The following is a 23,139-nucleotide window of genomic DNA, read 5'->3' as shown; positions in this document are numbered from 1 at the left end:
ATTCCTATAAAATCTTCCCTTATTGTAACTTGCTCTCATGCTGTGATGTTTTCCAAATGATTTTCAAAGGAAAGCTAAACCTTACTAATTTGTTGTAATGAAAGTAGATTGAGTTTTGCAATTGCCCTCTTATAAGAGCTCAAGATTTATACTCAAACTAGTGACAAAGCATTTTCTAGGGCAGCTATGGTGGCTCACGCCTGTAATCCCAGCACTTTTGGAGGCTGAGGAAGGTGGATCACCTGAGGTCAGGAGTTCGGGACCAGCCTTGCCAATAAGGTGAAACCCCATCTCTACTAAAAGTACAAAAATTAGCCAGGTGTGGTGGTGCACCTGTAATCCTAGCTATTAGGGAGGCTGAAGTGGGAGAACTGTTTAAACCTGGGAGGCGGAGGCTGCAGTGAGCCAAGAGTGCCACTGTACTAGTCTAGGCAACAGAGCAAGACTCCATCTCAAAAAAAACAAAAACCAAAAAAAACAAAACCATTTTCTGATATTTTATAGTTTATGTTGGAGAAGACTTCAAAGGGATAATGAGCAAAAGGCATACAAATAACTTGTTATAAGGCACTTTATTAAAATAAAAGTGCTTACATCCCTTTAATGCATTAATCTATTTCCTGAATAACACATGTAATATTTGACAAATACTGTATACCGTCTGTCCCTTATAATAGGAAAACATATTATTTTAATGTTTGCTCCTCCCAATTTTTACATTTTTGCTCACCATGGTATTGCCTGTAGTATAGTTAACTGACCTTAAAAAAGGGAGAGGAAATTTCTAGCTAGTGTTTTCTAACAGCAATTGCCAAATGCTACAGAAACCATAAAAGAAATTCAAAGAAACATCCCAGGTAACTTAAATTAACACCAGTTTTGAGAAAACCATTTTTATTATTATCACCACCCAGCTTATCTGTGCTGGATTATGAGCCAAATGGCCAGATCCTCTAAAGAACATCTACATAACATTTTTTTCATGTTTCAAGAGATGAAAATAACTGTACAAGGTTAAGTACAAAAGTACACAAGACAGCAGACACGAAAAAAATCCATGTATGAGATTTTATCCCCACCTGCAGCTTTTATATTTGAAAAGTAGAATTCATGAACTAAAAAATATTGTCCTTCTATAGTCCTGTCAAGTTTAATGGAAGTGGGTTTAACCTGATTACAACACTAACACCAGTATCACTGATCTGATATTTACAAAAATTCGGATTTTTCAATAAATTAAAGTCAATGCAACACCCATGCAAGCTAGAATGCTAGCTGTTTGGTGAACAAGGACCTGACATCAGAACAAGAAGTCTATAAAGTTCCAAACTTTACAGGTGTGATCTTTTTCAAACTGCATCCATTCCTCGCATTGAAGATGTGAAACCCAAACCCATTCCTCTTTGTGTGTGGGTTTGTGATCTTGCCATTTCATACTGAGCATCTAGATTTCTAAATACTTCTTCCTGTTGCTTGAGAGTCTTGTAACTTTCTTCATCAACTGAGCTACAACCAGCTTCATCTTCACTCTAAAGATTAGACAGAAAGCATACAATGAATTCAGGTGCAAATAAGTATCTCTCACTTGACACTATTATTTAAAAAAATTTTTTTAATAGTACTGTCCTCAGTAAGAGTCATTATTATTTTTTTTTTTGAGATGGAGTCTCACTCTGTTGCCCAAGCTGGAGTGCAGTGGGGCCATCTCAGCTTACTGCAACCTCCACCTCCCAGGCTGAAGCTATTTTCCTGCCTCAGCCTCCTGAGCAGCTGGGATTACAGGGGCCCACCACCACGCCCAGCTAATTTTTGTATTTTTAGTAGAGACAGGGTTTCATCAAGTTGGTCAGACTGGTCTCGGACTCCTGACATCATGATCCACCTGCCTCAGCCTCACAAAGTGCTGGGATTACAGGCATGAGCCACTGTGACTGGCCCTAATTTTTGTATTTTTAGCCACTACGCCTGGCTGACACTATTATTAAGTTATACTTCTGGCCAGGCATGGTGGCCCATGCCTGTAACAAGGTGGATCCCCTGAGATCAGGAGTGTGAGACCAACGTGGTCAAAGTCTGTTATTACTAAAAAAAAAACCCCAAAAAAACAAAATTATCTGGGTGTGGTGGTGGGCACCTGTAATTCCCAGCTACTTGGGAGGCTGAGGCAGGAGAATCGCTTTAACCCAGGAGGTGGAGGTTGCAGTGAGCCGAGACTGCACCACTGCACTCCAGTCTGGGCGACAAGAGTGAAACTCCGTCTCAAAACAAAACAAAAAATATACTCTGGGGTACTCTCCATTAATTTCCATTCATTCATTATTAAGCACCTCCAAAGTGCAAGGTAATGTTCTTTCTGGGTCTGGAATACAGCAGGGTGTAATGAAATTAACTTTATTAGGATGGGAAAAAAACATATAACATGAAGAACATATCAGGGTATAAATGCCACAGAGGAAAGTAAAGTAGAAAATGGGGATGGAGCCTGGGTGCAGTGGCTCAGTACTGTGATCCAGGGCTTTTGAGAGGCTGAGGTGGAAGGACTACTTGAGTGTCAAAGTTTGAGGCTGCAGTGAGCTATAACTGGACCACTGTACTCTAGCCTGAGTGATAGAGGAGGACCCTATGTCTCTTGAGAAAAAAAAAAAAAAAAAGTGTGTGTGTGGGGAGGAGAGTGGGTAGGGGAGATGCGAGGGTTTTCAAAATGGGATTGCTTGTTATTTTACAAAAGGTGGTGGGAAAGAGCCCAAAAAGGTGTCACTTGAGCAAAGACCAGAAATAAGAAAATGAGGGAAAAATAGTGCAGGAGGGCTAATAGCTAATGCAAACATCCCCTGGCACATCTGAAACTCACCTTAATACCCATCAATTTCCTAAATTTCACATTTTGGTCCTTGTTTCCAAAATTCAGCTTTTCCCATATTTCAGCAGACTGGGATTTGTCCTGTTAAGAAACACTAAACTTTAAAATACGTAAAATTTAAATATATTTTTTAGGACATGAAATCTCTCAACAACGTAGCCTAAATTAAAAAAAAATACAGCATTTATGGCATTCAATCAATGTAAGTCAATTATTTAAAGACTTAAGAAAGAGATAACAAAGCAAAGAAATACAACCAAGAGGCTGGGGTATAGTAGCTCATGCCTATAATCCCAGCACTTTGGAAGGTAGAGGTGGGCAGATCACCTGAGGTGACGAATTCCAGACCAGCCTGGCTAACACGGTGAAACTTTCTGTCTCTACTAAAAATACCAAAAAATTAGCCTGGCATGGTAGCCACGTTTGTAGACCCAGCTATCCGGGAGGTTGAAGCTGCAGTGAGCCGAGATCACGCCACTGCACTCCAGCTTGGGTGACAGCGAGACAATGTCTCAAAAATGATAAATAAAATTAAAAATGGATTCTTTTCCCATCATAGACCTTTTTTAACATGCAATTTTTGTGATTGCAAATAGTGTCATTTGCAATTGTCATTGCAAATAATGTATAAAAAAAAAAGTAAGTACCTCATAATCTATTAAAAATCCTCAACCAAGTAGCCTCTTTTCCTTAATACTTCTATAATATCAGTTGTCGTTGAAAGCTTGACTTTGATCATGTATGTTTATTTTAGTATTTAATAAACTGACAAATTAGACTATCCTAGGTTTTTGTTTGAGACAGGGCCTCACTTCATCACCCAGGTTGGAGGGTGCAGTTTTGGTCGAAACCCACTCACTGCAACCTCCACCTCCCAGGTTCAAGGTATTCTCCAGTCTCAGCCTTCCAAGTAGCTGGGCTTACAGGTGCCCGCCACCATGCCTGGCTCAGTGGCATGATCTTGGCTCACTGCAGCCTCTGCCTCCCAGACTCACTCAAACAATTCTTCTGTCTCAGCTGCCCAAGCAGCTGGAATTACAGGCGCATATCACCATACCCAGGTTATTTTTAAATTTTCTTTTCAGTAGAGACAGAGTTTTGCCAAGTTCACCAGGTTGGTCTCAACTCCTTATCTCAAGTGATCCGCTTTGCACTGGCCTGCCGAAGTGCTGGGATTATAGGCATATATCACCCGTGCCTGGGCACCCCAACTTCTTAAAAAGAAAGGTAAGCCCAAAGTAATCGTCTTCTTTTTTCTTTCTTTTTTTGAGACAGAGTCTTGCACTGTCTCCCGGGCTGGAGTGCAATGGTGCGATCTTGGCTGACTGCAACCTCTGCCTCCCAGGTTCAAGCGATTCTCCTGATTCAGCCTCCCAAGTAGCTGGGATGACAGGCGCCCGCCACCACACCCAGCTAATTTTTGTATTTTTAATAGAGACAGGGTTTCACTATGTTGGCCAGGCTGTTCTTGAACTCCTGACCTTGTGATCCGCCCGCCTTGGCCTCCTAAAGTGGGATTAAAGGCTTGAGCCAACGTGCCCAGCCAAGTAATCTTTTTCAGTCCAAATTTGTTTTCCTTAGCAATTACTAATTAGGAATAAATGATAGAAGAGCAGAATAAGAGAACTTACCCCTTCTTTCTTGCCCTGCCAAAGCATTTTCCTTTTTTTCTCTTGTTCAGCAAATTTCATTGGATTTACAGCTGCTGGGTTATAGTAGCTAGGTACAGCGATTCCTGTCTCTGCCAAAGCTTTAGCTTGCAGGGCTGCCATCTGAGCTGCCATGGCTATCTGAGGTGTTACTTGCGTTCCTGATGCCAAGAGGGCAGCAACATTGAGAACAGAACCTCCGGTAGCTGCAGCTGCTTGAAGAGAGTATAAAAATGGATTTTAAAACATAAGCAAACCCCCTGATTTACATTAACAAATGGTTTATTAAAAAAAAGCTACCAATGTGTAAAAAGGCAGGATTTTCACCAAATATGAGGAAATGACTATTAGCTCATAAGTTTTTAGCAAACACTTGTTGAGTGTGTTCATCAACAGACAAATTTCTGCATAAAATCCTTGATATATATGCACAACCACACTCCAGCCTGGGCCACAGCCTGAGACTGTTTAAAATAAATAAATTAAAATTAAAATTAAATTGGCCAGGCACAGTGGCTCATGCCTGTAATCCCAGCACTTTGGGAGGCCGAGGTGGGCAAATCACGAGGTCAAGAGATTGAGACCATCCTGGCTGACATGATGAAATCCTGTCTCTACTAAAAATACAAAAATTAGCTGGATGTGGTGGCACATGCCTGTGTGTAGTCCCAGCTACTTGGGAGGCTAAGGATGCAGTGAGTTGAGATCATGCCACTCCACTACAGCCTGGGCAACAGAGTGAAACTCCATCTGGAAAAAAAAGAAAAAAAAAACCTCCAAAAAACAAGACATCTGTAGTGATAACTACAGTGTTACATGAACAAAAATAATCATTACTAATTTATCAGCAAAAATAATCCAAATGCACCACATCAGAAACAAGCTACAAAACACTGAGGTGAGAAAACACTAAAATAAACTTTTACAGTGTACTAATGGGAAACAGAAATCACAGGTGATTTTCTTCCTATTTTTGTCAATTTTTCTACAAAAAGCATGCCAAACTTCCTTAATAATGAGAAAAAAAAAAAAAAAAAAAAAAAAAGCTGGCCGCAGTGGCTCATGCCTATAATCCCAGCCCTCTGGGAGGGTGAGGCAGGAGGACTACTTAAGCCTGAGATCAAGAATAGCCTGGGCAACAGGGCTAAAGGTCCTCACTACAAAAAATAAGAAAAAATTAGCCACGCGTGGTGGTGTGGCCTGTAGTCTCAGCTACTCGGGAGGCTGAGGTGGGAAGATCACTTGAGCCTGGGAGTTTGAGGCAAAGTGAGCTATGCTGGAGTCACTGAACTCAAGTCGGAATGACAGAGTGAATTCCTGTCTGAAAAACAAAACAAAACAAAAAACATGCAAAAATTCTAATCGGGATAACCAAAAAAGAATTAAAATTAAAAAAATAAAAAATTACCTGCAGCTATTTCTTGTTGTTTTTGTTTTTCAACCATTTCCTTTTCTCGCTGTTCTTGTAATTTCTTTGCCCTTTCCAACCTGCAAAAATAATTTCAATACATTTAAAATAACAAATATAAAATACATACCTCTTCTCTCTATATGCGCATTACAGAGACAAGCCAATTTCCATAAAATTTTAAATATTTAACATCCTTCCACAACTGATATGTGCAGGTGAAGAAAAAGCAATCATTCATAATGGTATAAGTTACAGCTGAAGAATATTCCAACAGTGGTTTTAAACATTTTTGAATTGACTAAATAGTCAGAAACAAGCATAGTTTTTATAGGCAGTTCCAATCAAAAAGTAAAAAAAAAAATTCCATCTTGCAAGTAACACATTGAGAGCTGAGTAAATTTTAAGGCATGTTAACTAGTAAATAAATTCATAGAATTATCAAAATGTTTCTTGAGGGAGATCGAGCCAAGATAAGGCAGCCAATCAAGACATTCGGATAACTTTTTATATTGAACAGACCTTAGTGTAGTCTTCAATTTAACAAAAATCAAAAAGCCAAAACCAGAAGGTCAAGCAAACCTTGCCATTCTCTGTATAATCTTTAAATTGGGAGGCAAACTTGTCTATATTAGCAAATTAGTTTTTGCAGTTGAAGAAATTTATCATTTGCAAAGGAACTGGTAACATGAAACACAAATTTATTCCAAAACAAAATGAAAATTCTTGTTCACTCTAATTAGTGTGCATATTCCTTAAATTCACTAATGAGTATGCACACCAAAGACACTGTCAAGTTTACTCTTCCTATACAGCAAGTAACAGGTAACAGTATCTTCACAATGAATTCCTTAAACTCTTTTCTTCATAAGAATTCTCTGACATACCAATCAAATCAAATGCCACTACCCCCTCTTTAATATGGTGTAAAGTGGCAAGGAATGAGAAAAAGATTGTTTTTGTTTTGGGGCACTACGGGTAATATAATACAGTGGTAGTAAATCGGATTTAAGAATTGTTGAAATTGGCTAGGTGCTGTGGCTCTTGCCTGTAATCCCAGAACTTTGGGAGGCCGAGGTGGGTGATTGCCTGAGGTGAGGAGTTCGAATCCAGCCTGCCCAACATGGTGAAATCCCACCTCTACTAAAAATACAAAAAATTAGCAGGGTGTGGTATGGGCGCCTGTAATCCCAGCTACTTGTGAAGCTGAGGCAGGAGAATCACTTGAACCTAGGAGGCAGAGGTTGCACTAAGCTGAGATCGCGCCATTGCACTCTAGCCTGGGGAACAAGAGTGAAACTCCATCGCAAAAAAAATAATAAATAAATAAAAACAATAAAAATTGTTGAAATTTACACAAAAGAAATTTAACAAGCTATAATTTTTATTGTCTTTTATGAAACACATATGCATGGAAGGCACAGCATAGACTTGATTATGTCTTTGATAATATTAAGTTTGTGAATTAGTAGTAACAATAAAATTTAGGTAACAAGCTGGGCAAGGTGGCTCACGCCTGTAATCCCAGCACTTTGAGAGGCTAAGGCAAGACGATTGCTTGAGGCCAGGAGTTCGAGATCAGCTTGGCCAACATGGCGAAATCCGTCTCTATGAAAACAAACCCAGGCATGGTGATGAGCATCAGTAATCCCAGCTTCTTGGGAGGCTAAGGCATGAGAACTGCTTGAACCCAGAAGGCAGAGGTGTAGTGAGCTGAGATTATGCCACTGTACTCCAGTCTAGGTGACAGAGTGTTAGACTCTGCCTAAAAATTTTAAAAAATGAGGTCACTGATCTGAAAACTATTTCCTAAACAGTTTTAAATCCTGACATTTAAGACCAAAAAAGTAACAAACATAAAAGGTCTATACATGGTAGTTTCTTCTTAACAAAAAAACCCTCCAGATTTCAAGGTACTCAAGGAATAATCTGATATTCTGAAACTAAAGAACTGTATTTAAAACTTTATCTGGGCCGGGTGCGGTGGCTCACGCCTGTAATCCCAGCACTTTGGGAGGCCGAGACGGGTGGATCACGAGGTCAAGAGATCGAGACCATCCTGGTCAACATGGTGAAACCCCGTCTCTACCAAAAAACTACAAAAAATTAGCTGGGCATGGTGGCGCGTGCCTGTAATCCCAGCTACTCAGGAGGCTGAGGCAGGAGAATTGCCTGAACCCAGGAGGCGGAGGTTGTGGTGAGCCGAGATCGCGCCATTGCACTCCAGCCTGGGTAACAAGAGCGAAACTCCTTCTCAAAAAAAAAAAAACAACTTTATCTGTAAGATCACCAAGTAGTCTGAGTCAATGAATTTTTAGATGCTAGTAACAGCTTCACTTGAAAAAAATCCAAAAACGAAAGCAGAATAGACTTATGACATTCAAATAAATAACTTAAGGGCTTAAAAAATATGTCAGTTAATAAAATTATAATTTAGTATAAATTTTACTATTTTATAGTAAATTATTTCCTAATCTATTGGTACTAGTTTCAGAAAGAAGATATATGTGATTACAACTGGTTGCATTAAAATGGCCATTGAAGATTTGGAATTAACACCATTCACTAAGGTGAATGGAAAGAAGAGGTGAGCTCACGCTTTTGCTGCTGTTCAGCTGCAGTTTCTGTCAGGCTGGGTTCCCAGGGCAGCACCATCAGGTTACATTGTGATACCAGCCTGGGCAACACAGGGAGACCCCGTCTTCTCTACAAAAAATATAAAAATTAGCCAGGCATGCCTGTGGTCCCAGCTACTTGAGAGGTTGAGGTGGGAGAACCGCTTGGGCCCAGGAATTCAAGGATGCAGTGAGCCGTCATCAGGTGGCAACTGCACTCCAGCTTGGGCGGGACCCTGTCTCAAAAAACAACTTAATTTTTGTAAAGAGAGGAGGAAGAAAAAAAAAGAGAGAGAAAATTCAAACCTAAAAAGACTGTTTTTCAAAATATTTGAAATGCCGCAAACAAGTGCTTGGATTTTATTTTGCTTTTTGCCTTTCTACGAGGCAGTTCTTTGAATAGTTTTGCAGATTTCAATTATACAGACCTCCTGTGCGTGGTTCCATCATTATCATCTTTAAAACAACAGAAAATTTATTTATTTTTTTTTGAGATTGAGTCTCGCTCTATTGTCCAGGCGAGATCTCGGCTCACTGCAACCTCTGCCTCCTGGGTTCAAGTAATTCTTGTGCCTCAGCCTCCCGAGTAGCTTGCCTGTCACCACACCTAATTAATTTTTTTATTTTTAGTAGAGACGGGGTTTCACCATGTTAGCCAGGCTGGTCTACCAACTCCTGACCCCAAGTGTGATCTGCCCACGTTGGCCTCCCAAAATGCTGGGATTACAGGCTTAAGCCACTGCGCCCAGCTCAAACAGCAGGGAAAAAAAAAAGTTACCTTATAGTTTTCAGGAATAAAACTTACAAGATCAAATAAACTGGCTTACAATGTCTATCTGTTATTTGCCATCTTCAAAATAATACTGACAGAATACTATCGTTTCAGATATTTGTCTATTTGAGGGAGAAAAACCAAAAGTAAAGGAAAAGTCATCTTAGATGTGAAAATAGTAGTTCTTTTGGTGACAACACAAAAAGAAAAAAAGAAAAGAAAGAAAATAGTAGTTCTTGAACCGATTTGAGAGTAAAAAAAAAGTTTCAAATGCAAACTTTAAAATATTTGGGAGTCTAAATTTGAGAAAAATGAATTAGTTAATCACGAAGGGAAAAACAGAAATTGTTGTAGACATCTCAATCTTTTAATTGTGCAAATGTTTAAGACGAAAATTAAACTATTTACATAGCTCTAAATCACAAATATGCCAGCATATTTACTATTTACTATTAAAGTATCTGAATCATTCTCTTATTGAAAGCATTCATCTCATCCACACAACTGAGCATCTATTTAAAGGTAAACAGGAACAAATGAAGAAATACACACCTCCTAGCTAAAGCTTCTTGGGCATCCATTGCTGTGTTTCTGCCTCTGAAGGGAGGTGGACTTGGAGTCCGGCTTAAACTTCTGCTAAATCTTCTCGGCTTTTCAATTCTCTTCTTTCTATCTCTGTAGTAAACCATATATATTTCACATGTCATATCATGGCCAAGTCGTACTATTTTGTTAGTAAGAAATCAATTATATTTACAAAATTCAACAAAAATCCCAATGATACAAAAACACTTATATTTTGAGATATAAACATTTAAACATCTGTGTTACAGCTGAACTCACTGGAAACAACAGTTGTTTGTTTCCAACTCCCTCATCACCTTTTAAGAGACAGGGTCCCACTCTGTTGCCCAGGCTAGCCTTGCGTGATCCTCTTGCCTTAGCCTCCAGAGTACCTGGGTCTACAGGCATGCCCCACTGCATCTGGGTGTCTCCAATCTTTTGCATAGTACATCCAATGTTGCAAAAGCTAGCCTTATACATTAGTCATTTTGTACTCATGTAGGTCAATATGTACATCATAGGAATTCTTCCTACATATTTTATCTATAGTGAGTTTGTAGATGGTTTTCAAAAATAGAAAAGTTATTAACCACTGAAAAACTACATGTCTGGCTGGGTGCAGTGGCTCACACCCGTAATCCCAGCACTTTGGGAGGGCGAGGTGGGCGGGTCATCTGAGGTCAGGAGTTTGAGGCCAGCTTGGCCAACATGGTGAAACCCCGTCTCAACAAAAACACAAAAATTAGCTAGGCATGATGGTGAGCACCCGTAATCCCAGCTACTCGGAAGGCCGATGCAACAGAATTGCTTGGACCTGGGAAGGGGAGGTTGCGGTGAGCCGAGATAGCGCCATTGCACTCTAGCCTGGGTAACAAGAGCGAAACTCCGTCTCAAAAAAAAATGTGTATTTCAATCTTTTATACATTGACCTAAGTTGCAATAAATTAACAAAATAGTATACTACTATCTTATGTAAATGAGCAGAGAAAATCATTGAACACTAATTTAAAGTTTTCCTCCTGTGCTATTTATTGTATATTTCCTATTTCAACAAAGCCTCCTTTCAGCAATCAAGATAAATTTGAATTTTGTTCATTTACAAACAAAATCTGAGGTAGTCTGTACAGCACAGGAGGTTAAGCATATGCATGGAATTTGTATTTAGATGTATCTGAAACTGGGTCCTGACTCTAGCACTTAATATGATCTTGGCTCATTGCAACCTCTGCCTTCGGGGCTCAAGCAATTTTCTCACCTCAGCCTCCCAAGTAGCTGGGATCACAGGTGTGTGCTTCCATGCCAATCTAATTTTTTTGTATCTTTTGTAGAGGTGCGGTTTCATCATATTGCCCAGGCTGGTTTTGAACTCCTGGGCTCAAGGGACCTGCCCGCCTCAGCAGGGTTACAGGCGTAACCCACTACACCTAGCCAACACAGGCCTATTCACACCTGCACTTCACAAGTAGTTAGGTCTGTTCAATTGTTAGATAATGATTAAAATAATTTTACCATAATCTATAAACTCTATTTATCATGCCATAGATTTACCATAATTTATAAATCCTATATAATTTATTATAGATTTATAAATAAATCCTATATATAGATTGTGGTAAAATTATTTTAATCATTCCCTAACAAATTTAATATTCTCTTACTGAGAGAAGATAAATGGACTCTCTAAGGGGCATATTAAATTTTATTCAAGATGATGGTCACCTACCGACTCCTACTCCTTGTCCTACTCCTGCTTCTAGTCCTATGTCTGTGTCTTGATCTTGAGCGAGAACGAGACCTGATCCGCCGTTTTCTTTCCCTGCTTCTGGATCTTGATTTCTTCCTTTCTCTGCTTCTGGATCGAGATTTCTTCCGCTCCCTACTCCTGGATCGAGACTTCTTCCGCTCCCTGCTTCTACTACGATGGCGTCTGAAATTAAAGTGCACAAATTTTAATTATTTAGAGTTATGTTGTTTCACTTATATGCATCATAAATTAGTTATCAGTAGTACTGCAATTAAGACAAGCAATTAAGTTCATTATATTGTTTACAGAAAGAATAAGTGAGGTTTTCAAAGGAAATATAAACTAAAAATGGACCTTCATGTTTGATAATCTGTCCCAGAGAATATAGTAAAGCTATTAAACATGTCAAACATGTTCAATGCATCCTATCCAAATTTATGATTCTATTTAATATTCTTTCCACAGTATTTACAAAGCTTAAGTAAAATACTTTAGTGTATCTACTGAAAATTTTTGAGTCTGATACCATGCATGTATTCCCCACAGACTTCTTCAAGAAAAAATCCACCAAACACCATTCATAAATTTGAGCTGTGATCCAGTTTCTCAAAAATCTTATTATTGGCCGGGCATAGTGGCTCACGCCTGTAATCCAAGCACTTTGGAGGCCAAGGCGGGTGGATCACCTGAGGTCAGAATTTCAAGACCAGCCTGATCAACATGGTGAAACCCCATCTTAAAAAAAAAAAAAATTTAATAAAAGAGAGAAAAAAAATCTTTTTATCTATACTCCAACATCAAAAAAATCTAGATTTCAGTTTAGCAGCAAACACCTTCTATATCACATCAATAATGCAAAAAGACTGTTTATTGGCTTAAACTATACAGTTTAACGATATGATTTTTTTCAGTGCAAAAGAGATTAAGTGGTTAAAAATCTCAGCTGAGTAGAGTGACTCACTTCTGAAATCCCAGCACTTCAGGAGGCCAAGGCGGGCACACTGCTTAAGCCCAGGAATTTGAAAAGAGCCTGTACAACATGGCCAAAATGTCTCTACAAAAAATACAAATAAACTAGCTGGGCCGGGCACGGTGGCTCACGCCTGTAATCCCAGCACTTTGGGAGGCCGAGGTGGGTGGATCACGAGGTCAAGAGATCGAGACCATCCTGGTCAACATGGTGAAACCCCAGCTCCACTAAAAATACAAAAAATTAGCTGGGCATGGTGGCGCGTGCCTGTAATCCCAGCTACTCAGGAGGCTGAGGCAGGAGAATTGCCTGAACCCAGGAGGTGGAGGTTGCGGTGAGCTGAGATCGCGTCATTGCACTCCAGCCTGGGTAACAAGAGCGAAACTCCGTCTCAAAAACAAAAAACAAATAAATTAGTTGGGTGTGGTGGCGCATGTCTGTGGTCCCAGCTACTCAGGAGGCTGAGGTGGAGCACTTGAGCCTTGGAGGCTGAGAGGCTGTGCAGTGTGCTGAGAGCACACCACTGCACTCTAGTTAGGGCAACACAGAGAAACCGTCTCAAGAAAGAAAATCTATGCTGGGCATGGTGGATCACTCGAGGTCAGGAGTTCGAGATTAGCATGGCCAACATAGTGAAACCTTGTCTCTACTAAAAATACAAAAATTAGCCACACATGGTAGCACACGCCTGTAATGCCAGCTACTCAGGAGGCTGAGATGGGAGAACTGCTTGAACCCGGGAGGCAGAGATTGCAGTGAGCCGAGATCTCGCCGCTACATTCCAGACTGGGGGACAGACTGAGACTCTTGTCTCAAAAAAAAAAAAACAAAAAAAAAACTAGCCATTAATTGAATATTAGTCATCCCTTATCGCCCATTCTCAGAAACCATTTTTTCATGGTAAGAAAACAAAGTCCAAAGCCAAAAAAGAAAAACAAAACAAAACAAAGAAGAAACACTCCCTTTTTTGGGTATTGGTGGGTCAATGAGCTTTACGTAACTTAAATCTTGTTATAAGGTATTAAATTATAATACAAAATGACTTACCTTTCACGAGACCTAGATCTTGAGTGACTTCTGCCTCTTGATGACTTTCTTTCTTTGCGTTTGTGCCTGTCCTCACCATTTTCAGATGAATTCAGTCGCTCTCTTCCTTTATCAGAAGGATGTTCTTTGTCATTATGTTCCTCAGACTTGTGTTTCTTAGAGGATTTATCTTTGGATTCATGTCTTCTTGCCTGTTTTAAGAAGAAGTTGGTTCTTTCAGGAAAATAGTGCAACAAAGAGAGTTAGTATGGGTATCAGTAGACAAAAATGTTGTGATGCAACATTAGTAACCTTAGGAGTGTGTGGCAAATAAAAAAAAGATCTAGTTTCACATCACCCAAATGTTGCAGATATAATTACTGTTTTTTCTTTACTATAAACACCCAAATGCAGTTCCTCCCCAAAATATTTTCAATACTACAATAGAAACAATGATTTTCAAAGTTGAAATATTGAAAAGCCATTATGCCAGACAAAAGAGGAATCTCTTATGTTTATCTAAAATAATAACAGACCATGTATATACATCAACTTCTAAATCCAGAGTACCTTATATTAAGTTTAAGAAAACAATAATGGAGATGACACAAAAAGTACACCAGAAATGCATTTCAATTAGGTAGCTAAGTATAATTATTACGAAGTACTAGTATTTTCAATAATTTCAAATTATTTTACATAGAGATGCAGTGTCCCTTTTATAGCTATACTGCTGGCTACAACCTCTAAAAGACAGCTCTTGATTTTCCTCCCAATGTCTACACTGTGAAGCAATCTCTTTTCATCTTGTAGTATCCCAATAGGCTTGGAGAAGTATTACATTTCATGTACCTAGGGTAGAAATGGCAACTGTATGTTTCAGTTTTAAAGAAACCAAATTAGGTATAACAATGAATCCATATGCTATCACACAATACATACTGCCCCCATACTTTAAAAAAGACCAAGGCTTTCACATGTGCATTCAGAGACTCAGCTAAAATTAACTGCATGATCAAGTCTCATCCTACCAAATACCAAAGTAGGAAGTGGTACACACTATAGTTCCCTACATGAAGATTTGTCAACTCCATCTTGTAGCGAAAGCTTAAAATACTAAACATCTCTGAATCACTAAATTTTAAATCTGGAAAGAAACTCAGATCCTCTAATTGAATCCCTTTATGTGTAACTAAACTAAGATCTAAAGTTATGAAGCTACATGCGTGAGCTGAACCTATACCCCATGTTTTTCTAATGCCCAGGCTACCACTTTTCCACCATAACAGAACACTTATGTTTCCCAAAATAGGTCACAGCATATTTCTTTCCACTCAAGATTAACGTTTCTTAAAAATAAAACTTGGCCAATCATTTTGGAACATGCACGATGATACAGCTGAAAATGATCATAGTATGTAATTTATTATTTGCAGAAAAGTAAGAGACCTGGAGACCCAAGTATTTAGTTTCATTGCCAGTTCTCTATACGAGCTTACAAAATAAATTGTCCTTGGTTTTGCTATAAAGAGACAGATTGGAAAAGTCTTAAGTGGTTAAACTTCTAAAGGTTTTAGAGTTTATTTCAAACCAGTTTCTCAAACATAACATTACGATTAATTAAAAAAAAAAACAAACATTAAAACCCTTAACTGATTTAAGATATATTTAAGGGAAATAGGAGTTTGAATGACTAATAGTTACCTTATCATGAAGTAGGCTTATTATTTTGCTATCTGAGTCTGCAGCGTCTTCAGTTCAGTCTCTTCGCGCATTAGCACGCTGAGTATGATTTATTATAGAAATGTTATCATGTGAGCTAAACAAAATAGTCATTTTCACAAAAACTCTCCTAAATTAAAAATTTAACAGAGCTTCCATTAGGGGAAGAGGTGAAGTCCCTGCCCACATTTTTCTTTTTGGGAGTCCCTTGCCCAGCCCCCACAAGACTCTTCTCCCTTTCCAGCTACTACTTCTACTCTTCCTTGTTGGCTCATTCCTTGTCTTCTTAGGTGGGTGAACAAGTTACTCCTCTGCAATACAGCTGTTGCTTTTCATTTTCCTCAAGTTTTGCTGTCACCATCACCTTTTCAGCTGTCCCTCACTCAAACCTTTATTTCAAAATTTAATACGACTACTATTAGGGAAACTGAACTAGTTTGCAAAAGAAAAGAGAACTCTTGTTATCTTTCATAAAGAAAAAGCAGCCCACAGATATCTAGGGTATTGCTATGTAAAGATGATTGCTGTTTAAAAATCCTGAGCAATTGTCAGGCACCAAGAGACTCGGGACCTCAGATTAATGGAAGCTCTGTGTGACAGGCCTAAAAAAACCAATTATATTCTTCAAATGAAATTTTTATTGTGAATATTTTCACAATATAATAAACTTAAGGTTTTGAAGGTACTTTTCACATAAACATCTTCTTCAAAACTGATGAATCAAAATCATGCTCATTTTATAACCCAATTAACCTTTTAAATTTCAAGTTTGGTACTTACCTTGACAATGTCATATATTCATACAAATTTTTCTACCAGACACTTTTTAAGTATTTTAAAGTACCTATTCACTACAAAGTGTTAATTACCTCTTTGCTTCTGCTCCGGCTCCTGTGTTTTCTTCCTTCATTATCTGTGAATACACACAAAAATATTCACCATAAACAAAGCTGGAGAAACATCACATCCTCAAAAAACTCCAACGCTGGAGAAAAATTACTCCCACTAGACTTGTTCTAATAACCAAACTTTTTAATGGTGGGGTGGGACCATTCTACATGAATACTACACATATGTAAAACAAATCAAGAAATCGGAGAAAACCAGGATATAAACCAGCCCAGATACATATTTTAAACAATCATAGACCGTTAGTATTTTACATCCATTCTGACAAACCTATCTTGTTTCCTAATCTATAGTAAATTTATAAGGGGGTTTGGTAGAGAGAGGTAAGCCATTAAGAACAACAAAAACTAAAAAAAATAAAGAGACTGAGGCTGGGCACGGTGGCGCATGCCTGTAATCCCAGCACGTTGGGAGGCCAAGGCGAGTGGATCACAAGGTCAAGAGATCAAGACCATCCTGGCCAACATGGTGAAACCCCGTCTCTACTAAAAATACAAAAAATTAGCTGGGCATGGTGGTGCACACCTGTTGTCCCAGCTACTCAGGAGGCTGAGGCAGGAGAACTGCTTGAACCAGGGAGGTGCAGCTTGCAGTGAGCTTAGGTCGCACCACTGTACTCCAGCCTGGTGACAGAGCAAGACACCGTGTCAAAAAAAAAAAAAAAGAAAGAAAGAAAAAGAAAATAAACAGGTTGAATTATATTTGGTAATGTTCCAACATGGCTAAACTCCTTCTTTACTAAAAATAAAAAAATTAGCTGGGCATAGTGGCACATGCCTATAATCCCAGCTACTTGGGAGGTTGAGGCAGGAGAATCTCTTGAACCTAGGAGGTGGAGGTTGCAGTCAAACAAGATCATGTCACAGCATTCCAGCATGGGCGACACAGACTCCGTCTCAAAAAAAAAAAAAAAATTCCATTCAAAATATTGTGTCCAGGCATTTCAACCTGTAAACTCAGAACTATTTTAACTTCTCAATCTCTTCATTCAACAGCAATGCTGACTTTAAAAACAGCGAAATACTGTCTTCCACATCAGTTTCGCCTTTTTTAAAAAAAGGAAATATGGAGACTTCCCAAAAGTCAAACCTCTTGCTTCAGAAAAATTCTACCATTAAGTTAAAAAGAAAAACAAGGTTAGGCCGGGAGCGGTGGCTCAAGCCCATAATCCCAGCACTTTGGGAGCCTGAGGCGAGTGGATCACGAGGTCAAGAGATCGAGACCATCCTGGTCAACATGGTGAAACCCCGTCTCTACTAAAAATACAAAAAATTAGCTGGGCATAGTGGCGCGTGCCTGTAATCCCAGCTACTCCGGAGGCTGAGGCAGGAGAATTGCCTGAACCCAGGAGGCAAAGGTTGCGGTGAGCGGAGATTGCGCCATTGCACTCCAGCCTGGGTAACAAGAGCGAAACTCCGTCTCAAAAAAAAAAAAAAAAAGTTAAAAATGTTTTTGTAACTTACTTCAAAGAAAAATAAGTGCAGAATATACCAGTGTCCAGGTTACATCTCTGAAAATACTATTTTGCCAATGTTGAAAGAATAAAATTTAAACATCTTGGGGTTATTAAATACAATAACCCTAATTCAAATATGTATTCTTATCTTTCAACAGTTATAAAATTTCTGCATTAGGACGTTTGTATTTCTTCTAATTGAAAAATTCTCTAGAGAATTATCAATATATTTTCATTATACATTCCTCAGCTGGGAATAACATTTATTCTTCAACAAACTAAATGTATGTCTTTTTTTTTTTGAGACTGGAGTCTGTCGAATAGGCTGAAGTGCAGTGGTGCTATCTGGGTTCACTACAAACTCCACCTCCACAGTTCAAGAGATTCTCCTGCCTCAGCCTCTTGAGCAGCTGGGATTACAGGCATGCACCACCACGCCTGGCTAATTTTTCTATTTTTAGTAGAGACGAGGTTTCACCATGTTGGCCAGGTTGGTCTTGAGCTCCTGGCCTCAGGTGATCCACCTGCCTTGGCTTCCCAAAGTGCTGGGATTACAGGCTTGAGCCACCACGCCTGGCCAACAAACTAAATGTATGTCTTCTTATACAACCGGTCTACATGTCTTATACAAATGCTGATAGTTGTTGCCACCTCTAAGAATCATACCTGACTTTCGTTTTCTTTCTCTTGACCTTGATCGTGATCTTGAATAATGATGTTTTGAAGCTCTAGGAGAAACAGATACATCTGACTGCTCTTTTTTCTTATCTCTATCTGGTGATGTCTTTTCTGGGGCTAGTCCATCTCGTTCTGTATCACTAGCCTAGAAGTTTAAAGACAATGATTAAAGTTCTTAATTACATTTAAAATGTTTTCAATTTCTTAAAAGAAGAGGGAGAAAGGGACGGAAGACAGCCCCCATCCAATCAATAAATCAGAATGGCTGTTTTCCAAGTAGCTAAATATGCTTTGTACACTAATAAGCCTGAATGACTTTAAATGATGAACCTGATCCCAAAGCGAGACGTACATCCTTGAGCTGATGTATCTTTAACTGTCTAAAGATTATTTTTAGAACTTTTAAAAGGGGGTTAGGAATAAGGGCTCCAAGTACTTCAAATAAACATTCAAGCAGAGAAAATATAGTCCTTTTTAGATGTGTGAACGCATTCAGCTTACTTTACCAATACTTTTCTCTTAGATTAGCATACATGTAAAACATTAAAAATGTGTTGTTAAAGCTTAGATATTCAAGACCATAAAATCTTAAAAGAGACAATGCCTTAAGATTATAAAATAATAAACAGAAAATTAACTTACCTATGTGAGAACCCCATCTTAATTTCATTAACCCTCTTTAATGAAAACAGCCCCTTGGCACAGTGCTGCTGTCAAATATGGTCTGCCTCTCCTCACATGTGCTCTGGGCTATGAAAACATTGTTTCTGCTTTAAAGCATTTTATAAGTAATTATTACAATATAAATTTTACAAATTTCAACTAACGTGGAAGGTAGACAATGGCTGGTTATCTGACCAGAGAATATGAAAATAAAATCATTGATACACCTGAGGAATTGATTACTTAAGGAGGGTTGGCAAGCTAAGGTCCTCCTCCAGTTTCTGTATGGCCTTGAGCTAAGAATGGTTTTCACATTTTAAAAAGGGCTGTTAAAAACAAGCAGGGCCAGCGCTGTGGCTCACGCCTGTAATCTGACCACTCTGGAGGTCGAGCCAGTGGATAACCTGAGGTCAGGAGTTCGAGACCAGCCTAGCCAACAAGGTGAAACCCTGCCTCTACTAAAAATACAAAAATTAGCCAAGTGTGGTGGGGCATGTCTGTAAGCCCAGCTACTCAGGAGGCTGAGGTGGGAGAATGGTTTGAACCCAGGAGGCGGAGGTTAAAGTGAGTTAAGATTGCGCCACTGCCCCCTCCAGCCTGGGTGACAGAGATTGTCTCAGAAAAAAAAAAACACCAAAAAACCCAAAATAAAAAAACCAACCAACCAAACAAAAAACAATCTAGCAAACAAAAGAATGTGTCAGAGACTGCACAAGGCCCACAAAGCCAAAAATATTTACCATCTGGCCCTTTACAGAAACAGTTACGGACTTTTCACTTAGAACATCAGAGGAATCTGGATTGAATAAATAGGGAATCAAGATGAATCACATAATGGAGAACTTCTTCCCTTAGGAAGATTAATCCAGAAATATGAAGTACAATAAATGGGGGTATTGTATTTTAACAAAGTAGGTTGTGAGAGGTCGTATTACTTCAAGTATTTAATGAGGGTCAAAAATGTGCCAAAATCAATGCTAGACTTAGGGAATAAAACGATAAATAAAACAAAGGATTTACAGTTCAATTGTGCTAAAAGACATAAATTATGTGTTATTCCTCTAACGATGGTATAAAAACAACAGTAAGAAATAAAAGAAAGTAACTACCAGGGAGGCTTTCATGCCAGCATACTGTATATGGGCTTATTTCTCCAGTCTGGGTGACTTCTGGAACGATAAAATTTTTATGCTAAAGGTTTTCATCCCTTAGAACAGACTTCAACTTTTTCATCTCACAGATGAGATCCAGCAACATTAGCTGACTCGCTTAAAATGATTCTCCATCTCCATCTCTTTGCTGTGTTTATTACTAATGATACTGTATCATTAAGGATGATTCTGATTTTTTCCACAATGAATACCGGACATTTTAATATATATTTTTCCTCATTATCCTTAAGGACTATTTCATACTCATCCATTACTTACTGTTTGTACAGTTCACGCTTGGTAAACAGAAATGATCTCAAAAATTTTTAGCACCGCTATCACTTTCAGTGCATGACAATTTACTGTCAGAATTCCTGAAGTACTGGCAAATTCCATTTACTTTTGCAGAGAACAAGACTAGAAGCGAAACTTCGCATGTAAAAGCTAGTGCTTAGCCTAGGCAATCGCTGTCAGGCAATGGTTTATCTAACATTATGCTTAACATCACAAAGCTGGGCAAAAGAGAAACCACGCTGTCACACAGGCTAACTTAAACTTACATCAATCATTTTCATCTGTAAGATATGCTATGGAACAACAAAAATCATCTTAAACTAAATATGAATGATAGGTGGCTACTGAGGCCATGGAAAATTTTTATTTCCCTGAGGATATCTTATAGCAGCATAACGAAGGTATCCAGGAAAAAAAACCAACGACTGAACATTAAAATTGCTCTGAAAATTTCTAAGCTTTAATTTAGTACAAATCTATGTGTATACATAAACGTTAACTGCAAAACAGCCTTCTATTCCAGCATTGGCTCTAAGAGGCAGCCACTTTAGTTTCTTACAAATTTACATTTTGTTGCAAACTCCTAATAATGGCTCCAAACAAAGTAGCCAAATCTTTTTCCACTGCGAAGGAGGTAAGCACTGGATTGAATACTAGGCCACTTCTCCAGGGGACTGTCTTTTTATTTAACAAGGCAGGGCAGAAGCAAATGCTTCACTTTTCAAAATACTAGAACCCGGGAGGGCCCAGTGGTTCACACCTGTAATTCCAGCACTTTGGGAAGTCGAGGTGGGTGAATCATCTGAGGTCAGGAGTTCGAGACCAGCCTGGCCAATATGGTGAACCCCTGTCTCTACTAAAAATACAAAAAAAAAAATTCGCCGGGAGTGGCGGTGGGCGCCTGTAATCCCAGCTAATCGGGAGGCTGAGGCTGGATAATCGCTTGAACCCGGGAGACGGAGGCTGTGGTGAGCCGACATGGCGCCACAGCACTCTAGCCTGGGCGACAAGAGCAAAACTCTCCATCAAAAAACAAAAAAACCTGGAACCCAAGAAAAATAGTATTACTCTTTAGTGTATACTGAGGCTCCAAACACTAAACAAATGAAAACAGTAAAAAAACTGGTCTAAACTCAATCAACTAAATATTGGGAGGTGGTGTGGGGAGGAAGAAAATCATCTGCCTAATCCTACACATTACAATTGTTGGGAAGAGCAAACTTTAAAATTTTCACTACGTTTGGCCGGGCGTGGTGACTCACGCCTGTAATCCAAGCACTTTGGAGGCCAAGGCGAGCGGATCACCTGAGGTCGGGAGTTCAAGACCAGCCTGACCAACATGGTGAAATCCCGTCTTTTAAAAAAAAAAATTTTTTTTTCACTACGTTTAATAGTTATAATTATCATCAAAAATAGTAAGATATAATTTAGTCACCAAGAAGAAATGCAAAATCTTTATATTTTCCTTTTAACAGAATAAAAACGGAGTAATCACACTGTAACGTGGATTCGTCAGAATTGGGCATCTTATACACACGGCAGGCTCACTGTTCAGAGTAGGTAATTTACGAATTGTAGCTCGTTTGGGGTCAACGAAGGGTCTAAATTTAAAGGAACAAGGTCAGTGACAGGACTTAACTATAATGCTTCTCAGACTTCAAATTGATTACATCACGGGCCACTTCAGAAACCGCTCATCGGTCAGAATTGATAGTAGTTCCACAACCTTTTAAGTTGAATTTTCACTCCCTTTTAGCAATATCTTCCTAGCTCATTACTACACAATAAATTAAGGTTTACAACTGGCAAACACTAATTGAAATTATGCAACTAGAAGCATTTCATTGGAGCGTACCAAAAAAAAAAAAAAAAAAGCTACAAGTCTCTCTCTTCTTCCACACCATCCCTTACAGACACCCTCTTTTTGACTCAATACTTTTCAGAGACCACTCCTGATCGTCTCTTTCACAGCCCCCTTTCCCCACCGCAAATTCTCAGGCCCTAAAATACTCAGTATAAATCACTAGCCGTGTGAATAAGCGAAAATGGAGGAAGTTCAGTGGGGCGAAAAGGAACGTAGCGTTCGGAAAGAAAAGAGGAAAGTTCTGGAAAAAAAAAGGCACTCCCTGCGGCTCCCCACCCCCATCAACACCGCCTTACTTCCCCCTCCCTACAGCAGGCAGCCATGATGGCGGGCGCAGAAGGCGGCCGCGGCGCCATTTTGTCCACATACACACACAGGAATAAGGCTCTGGGAACTGTTCACTCACTCTTTGAAAAGTAGCAGAAAAGTATCCCTGGCTTTAAACTCAGATTCGGTACCTACCGCCATAGTTCAGAGTCCCGGCCGCTACAGCGGCGCCTCCACTTGTCGCTTTGAACAGTACCGGTCGCTCCGAAGCTTCGCCTCAGACTAAATCGCAAGCGCGAGAGACCCGGATGGCACAAAGGCGAGGAAGCCCGGTGCGTCGCACAGCTTGCTGGGAGGAAAGAGGGCGGGAACAAGAGTTTCTATAACGACGGATTTCGAAGCGGTGATTGGGTGTTTTTCAAAGAGGCGTGTAAGGACAGTAAAGAGGGCGGGGCGAAGAATACACCCTAGGAATGCGCAGTCGGGAGAACGGAATGGGCGGAACTCAGGGTGGGGCAACTTCTTAT

The 23,139-nt window shown here is 39.4% G+C and overlaps 1 protein-coding gene across 4 annotated transcripts; it reads right to left on the bottom strand.

The window, feature by feature from the left end:
• Positions 1-553: 553 nt before the first annotated feature.
• RSRC2 (arginine and serine rich coiled-coil 2) lies at positions 554-22,934 on the bottom strand. 4 transcript variants are annotated; one of them, XM_012447163.2, is made up of 10 exons: positions 22,808-22,934; positions 18,362-18,518; positions 16,200-16,243; positions 13,630-13,820; positions 11,592-11,795; positions 9,857-9,979; positions 5,918-5,997; positions 4,492-4,721; positions 2,852-2,941; positions 554-1,529 (listed from the first exon to the last, which is right to left on the bottom strand). In XM_012447163.2, the coding sequence occupies exons 1-10, from the start codon at positions 22,811-22,813 to the stop codon at positions 1,350-1,352; spliced, it is 1,305 nt and encodes a 434-aa protein (XP_012302586.1). In that variant the 5' UTR covers positions 22,814-22,934; the 3' UTR covers positions 554-1,349. The 4 variants fall into 4 exon arrangements, with proteins under 4 accessions (XP_012302586.1, XP_012302585.1, XP_021525604.1 ...); XM_012447162.2 differs by having other exon boundaries at positions 4,492-4,724; positions 22,808-22,933; XM_021669929.2 differs by lacking the exon at positions 22,808-22,934 and adding an exon at positions 15,313-15,390 and having other exon boundaries at positions 4,492-4,724; positions 13,630-13,842; positions 18,362-18,406.
• Positions 22,935-23,139: the final 205 nt, after the last annotated feature.

The sequence above is a fragment of the Aotus nancymaae genome, unplaced genomic scaffold (assembly GCF_030222135.1).
Source record: "Aotus nancymaae isolate 86718 unplaced genomic scaffold, 86718_ANA_hifiasm-v0.15.2.pri h1tg000021l, whole genome shotgun sequence".
NCBI classification, from domain to species: domain Eukaryota; kingdom Metazoa; phylum Chordata; class Mammalia; order Primates; family Aotidae; genus Aotus; species Aotus nancymaae.
Note: the sequence above shows the minus strand (reverse complement) of the source record. Positions and strands in the feature narration are given on the sequence as shown.